This window comes from Parasteatoda tepidariorum, unplaced genomic scaffold (assembly GCF_043381705.1).
Source record: "Parasteatoda tepidariorum isolate YZ-2023 unplaced genomic scaffold, CAS_Ptep_4.0 HiC_scaffold_3352, whole genome shotgun sequence".
Classification (NCBI taxonomy): Eukaryota; Metazoa; Arthropoda; class Arachnida; order Araneae; family Theridiidae; genus Parasteatoda; species Parasteatoda tepidariorum.
This window is the reverse complement of record NW_027261669.1, coordinates 1-6,238: the sequence shown is the minus strand read 5'-3', so window position 1 is coordinate 6,238 and position 6,238 is coordinate 1. Positions and strand designations below refer to the sequence as shown.

The 6,238-nt window shown below is 31.7% G+C and overlaps 1 protein-coding gene across 1 annotated transcript; it reads right to left on the bottom strand.

Annotated features, from left to right (window-relative positions):
• Window positions 1–2,798: 2,798 nt before the first annotated feature.
• LOC122273266 (uncharacterized) lies at window positions 2,799–5,836 on the bottom strand. Its single transcript, XM_043057342.2, has 3 exons — window positions 5,677–5,836; window positions 4,548–4,850; window positions 2,799–4,442 (listed from the first exon to the last, which is right to left on the bottom strand). Exons 1-3 carry the CDS (start codon window positions 5,797–5,799, stop codon window positions 2,874–2,876), a joined length of 1,995 nt encoding a protein of 664 aa, XP_042913276.1. The 5' UTR covers window positions 5,800–5,836; the 3' UTR covers window positions 2,799–2,873.
• Window positions 5,837–6,238: the final 402 nt, after the last annotated feature.

The following is a 6,238-nucleotide window of genomic DNA, read 5'->3' as shown; positions in this document are numbered from 1 at the left end:
AACAGCCAATCGAGATCAATATTAACATTCTCGGATTGCTACAACGGTGCTTGATCGAGAGTGTTACCTGCATCATACAACTGCTTCGGATTCACAAGTTCATACATGAAATAGGATTTGAAAACTAAGCTTTATTTCAATATTACATAAATAGTGAATGAATCATTTATATTGCGTGGAAGAGAATCTACGGTCTTGGGCAAGTTATTGGGTACGTTGTGAATGGATCATTTTGTCCCTAACTGGTGATCAACACCCAGTTCTCGTATTTGCATGAAATGGGTTCGGAGAGTCACCATTTGCTCTTGGGTAGGTTTCAATTCTCTCAACCACTTTGGTGCTTTTGTGAGAGACGGTCTTCATGTTTGCGTTGTTCTGTTTGTGTGTAACACTTAAGGTATTCTCATCTACATTATTTGGCTTCGGCTTTTTCAGCCTCGGTAAGTTTAGGCCTTGGCATCATTTTTTTTCAAGCTTCAACTCTAACTTTTAGGACCATGTCAATCAGTTTGGACCCTCATTATTTGTGATATTCATCTGAATTAGTATCGAAAACGATCCAGTTTGAGCTGTAGTTTAGAATTTCTGATTTTTAATTAAAAATTAATATAGTTGAAAAGTGCGAATGCCATTAAATCCAAACCAAAAACCTTCTCGCAAATGGATATAAAAAAGAAAGAAATTCTGCGAGATAACCGAACAAAGGAAATGTAGATTTTGCCATGCTTGCTTACAAAATCTATTCCAATACTAGCTCCGCCCATACACACGCATACATAGACGTACTCGATACTCAACATATACATATTTGTATAAAGCAAAAGTTCTAAATTTTGCTTAATCGTTTTCAGGAAATTCATCAAAATATGCTTGGAAATTCCTTTTAATTTTGAACATCATGGTACACTGCAAAAACATCCTTAAACGTTTCTGAACAGGTAAATTTTAAAACAGATTTTTTTTAATTTTGGAAACCTCTTTCTGTAATATCCAGAAACCTTTTACTGTACTTCAGAAATATTTTGAATAATTTTTAAAATTTTCGGATTTTTCTTAAATTTTTTTATTGTGATTATTATTATATGCCTTTTTATAATTTAGAAACCTTTAGCATGACTTGTTTTCAACTATGTCAACCGTCACCTATCTAGAGGTAATTCAAAATAAACAATGCTAGAAAAAGAGATGCAACGTTAGTTATTAAAATACAGTTTAAAATTAATTATCACGTTTTATATGCAAGTTAAATTAAAATTAAAAAATTTTACTGGTAGCTACGCTTCACTTTTAAACTAAATCGAAGTCAATGTTTCTTACTTTTGAGAAAAAAAAGAAGAGATGTTTCTTAATTGAACAGAAATGAGATATTAAATAAAGCTCACTAAGATTTTCGAAAATATTTTTGTCGGGACAAAATTAGTTTCTGAAGTTTTTTACAATGCATAACATAAGAAGGCACATCGAAAAATGAATAAGACTACACATATTACATTAAAGATAAATATATGTAGTAAACACTAGAAAGGAAAATGCAATTAATTAGGCATGTGATGTTTAAGAAAAAAATATTACTTAAATTGCATGATTGCAAAATTGCAGTGCAATATTATACACATGACTAAACATATAAAAGCCTATTTAATACATACAGTTACAAAAAATTAATTTTTGGTTTTTATTTATTTATTTATTTATGTTTTTGTTACCAAATAGTAATTTTCATTCATATTATGTAGTAGGTCTGATAACCATTTGATTTGCATTTTAGTTCACAAAAGAGATAGTTATAGTTCACACATATTAAAGCACAAATTTTAGCTCAGTATTATTAGTGTAATTACTATATTCAAAAAAAAAGATATTTATTCCGCTATGCAAAACTGCTTCCAGGATAAACATGGTACAATATTTTCTTATGTACTATATAACCAGTTACAACTTCAGACAATCTTAATTTTATAAAAATCGTTCACGTTCTATTCAAATATGAATATTTAATATTTTATTTTATCACAGTGAATGCGATCGAATTGATTTATCAAACAAATGTTCGTAAGAATACAATTATTGTCATGTTTTTTTTCGAAATAAAAAAAAGGTTCTTTTAAGTATCGAACTATAAGAATTAAGAATATCAGAACAAAGATCATGTTCATGAGAGATAGAAAGGAGCAAGATTTAACTTCCGCTCTGAATAATTTATTTACTTGTTGTTACGCACGCATATACAGTCTTGAATACTCATTACAAAGACTCTTACCATCACTCGTCAAGTAGAAGATCAGGGCGATGCTTTGTCGGCGATACTTTTCAGGTAGTACCCTATATTTAATGTTTTAATGTGGGATCCTTGGATTTCTATCCCCGCCGATAGAAAACTCTCCCTATAGTAAATGGTGACTGATGCACGTTAAATCTGTAGAGTCACAAAGTCCTCCATGTTCCCATAGTAAATCATACCTCTGGGGGTACTGATCTAGGAGTTTATTTGTCTTCTGTATTGATTCAAAATTGCAAGTCTATAGAGTTGAACATTAGTGGTCGTAAACCCGAAAATTGGGGCGGATGTTCAATGACGAATATAAAATAATATTAAAAAAAATTAATACGTATCTCAGGGGATAGAGTGTTCTCTTCCCAATATTGTGAATCAGGTTCGAAAAACACTCAGAGGCAGGTTGATACGAATTTCACATCCTGCTTTCACCGACCACCATGCTGACGTAAAATATCCTCTGTGGTAGACGGATGATAGGTAAAAGCAGAGTTGGCCAAAAATGTAATCGATTACTATCTAATAATTTTACAAAAAAGATTTTATATTGTTTTTTTTTATTTAGTGCCGCTTTGCATTTGGTTGGTTTAATCGAATGTTATGTGATAAGGAATGCTTTCTCTTTTTTTTTTGGTGGAACTGAAGCTGATCTTCCACCTGGCAGACGTTTACTACCCCTAGTAACTTGAGCAGAACGTCTTGCTATTGATGTTGGCTGTACTCGAATAGCTGAGCCACTCCTTCGTCTAAAATGCATGCAATTGCCAGCAGTATGTAAAAATGTTTCCCAAGTACCAGTGGATTTGATACTTTTCAGGCGTTTAAGAAATGTATTTAATCCATTCAAAGATGATTTATAAATTTCATCCTTTTTCGTTATTTCTTCAAAAATCTCTTTAATCAAGTTTTGGCGTTTTTCTTCATAAGTTTGAGTTTCACCCTCTTCACAATTATGAATTAAAATTTCTTCCTCTGTAGGTATATCTTGCTTCTTCTGTATAACATGAGCTTTTGAAACCAGTGGCTCAAAAAATTCTTTTGGGGGTGCTTTATCTCCTAAGGCTAGTAAAGATATTTCGTGCCTATCTTCTGGTAAAACAGGAGGAAAATTTCGTGACACTATATTGTAGTGTTGAAATACTGAGTACTGATGTTTACAAAATCGACCATACAGCCCCACAGAACATGAACAACAACCAGCTTTCACATTAACATAATAAGTATCCATACCACTTTTAACAGAAAATATATCAGTATCATGCATTTCAATGTCGTTTTTTGTTATAGTAAGTGCTTTCTTCTTCAAAGAAAGAAGAAACAATCTGCTGGTTGCAGAACGGCTATTAGCAAAATCTCTGAATTTTTTAACATAATGCATCTCTAAGTGGGTTGAAATAAAATCTAAAATCGTTAAAACATTGTACGCCTTCACTCTACAAAGGACCTCATCCTTAAAAATACGAATACATACTTCTGAAAAATTTTTACTGTTGTGGCCCCTCACATTCTCATTTCTGAAAGCCAGACACCACATTTCTTTAGTTTTCCACCAATTTCTTACATATTCGTTCCAATTTGCATAAGTTGGAAGGTAAGATCCAATGTAACCACAAGAGTTTATATACGCTTCTTCTGCTTCAATAAATGTCTTGGCGTACAATATGTGTTCAAAAAACATCATCAAAAGATTTCTATGCTCTTTGGGAATTCCATGCTTAGAGTCCCATAGCCATCTCCACACAGCTTGTGCTACGTGAAAGATGCATAATAAATTACGTGATAGAGGCCATACATGTCTTAAAGCTTTAATTTCTGCTTCAGAATCATCCGTCATAAATATTGATGGGTATCCTACGCCATAAAATGGCTTCTCTAATGCTGTATGCAAGAGGTGAAAACCTGTTTTATATACTTCCTCTGTCTGTCCTTTTGTTATTATAACAGCAAGTGGAACAGCCCCAGCAGAACAGGGACATAACATAAATGTAATACTGTGATTATCAGGATCACAAGAAGATGTTGAATCAACAAAAACTATCTCACTTGAAGATTTTAACCCATGCGCTCTTTTCATAATGGGTGTAACAATTGCTACGGCAAACGGTTCTTCATTTAAACGAACAGTAATTCCGTTTTCTTCATATGCTTTCGACTTATCCTTTAATTTCTGAAAAATATGAGGCTATTAAAATAAAATCAACAACTGCGATATTAAAATAAAATCCACATTTACGGCAAAAGGAAAATTTTGTGTCTCAAAAAAATGACTTACTTCAATTACACCTTGACCGGTTCTTGGACCAAGATTCAGAAGTCGCCATTGATCATACCAATACTGAACAGTTCTATAAGAAGGGTTAATTCGGCTATTAGCCATGTCTTCTTCTGTAAATTCCTCCTTCAACTGCAAGATACCTTCATGATATTTACAGGATTGAATAATACCCAAACCATCATTGAAATATTCCATGAATTTTTCTTTTGAGTCGATAGAGGGAAGAAATTTTAATGCCTCTGCCGTATTTAAGCTGTGGTTATGTAAATCATTTAGTGTGATGACTGCAACCAGTCCTCTCTGAAATGAGCAAATAATCAGAATAATTTCAAGTATTGATAAAATACGTAAATAGGAAGGAAAAAATTTAATTCCAATTTAATCAGTATAATTAAAAATTTTCACTTCTACGAAACTTTCTTTTTATTATCATTTATGTTTAGTGCCTGTCCTCTCATATTCGATTCTTCTAGCCACGTTTTTATCTTCCACTGCTGTTTCCATATCAGGAATCGGTGCCTTCGGTATGATACTGAGAAACAAAAGAGTAAACAGTGGCGTAAATAACATCTCCGCATTCCGGAGGGGGGGGGGACGCACGAGATTTGAAGTTGAAGTTAGAGGCATGATTTAGCAGTGTAACTCAACTATAATAATTGAAAACAGACTGGTTCAAATTAACAAGTGATTAAAATCAGTAGGTATTTGAAATAAATTAAGTGAACTCATTTGATTGATTCGAATCACTTTGATGCTTTGTTTTTACAAAACTCGACTTGGGAGTCGCCCGTCTCAAAAGATGGAGAGGGGTGCAAATTTTTAAGAAATAGATTTTATAAAAATCTCTCCCCTTTATTTTCGATATTTGATCTAACATATGAATCAAGATATCTCTATTTCAAACAATTAATATTTATATTAAGACAATTAAGTTGATTCTTACTCCACTCCTGCGGATGAGTTTGGAGGACAGAGTTCGGTATCCTTGTATGCGTCTTTTAGAAAAATTTCCCTTATATGTTTTTAAATAGATCCTTTGCATATTTTTCCAAATGTATCTATAACTTTTCAGACTACAGGTATTTAAGTGAATATTATGAAAAGTTTTTACACCAATTATACTAACTTTTATAAAGGAATCTGATTTCCGTGTTGATTTTTTGTTCAACTTCACTTTTATAGAAATTGTTGCTTGACAATCAGAATTTTTTGAAGAACTTATTTTACATTTCTCCTGCGGAACTTTCATAAACGCACTGTGGTGACAAACAAATAATTTCCTGCAATTAAATAATAGAAAAAATATTTACAATTCAATAGAAATGTACTAGAATTAAAAGATGGAATTTTTCGTAAATTTATTCTTTCATTACTCATGATATTAATTTAATGGACAATTCATAATCATTACTTTTTATTTTGAGGGAAATTATGCAATCAAAAATTTATAAAATGAGCATCTTAAAAGACAATTGCTTGATTCCTTAGATGTCAATTAATACTTTTTCGGTATTATAAAACATTTAACAAGTAAAGAAAATACATTAAAAATAAGTTTTAAATAGGTAGACATAATGCAGATCTTTTAGTTTTAATTTATAATAATAGATGGCGCCACTAATAAATTTTAGATTTTAAAATTTTATGATGTAATTTTAGTAATCCACAAGAAAAAAATTAAATATTAA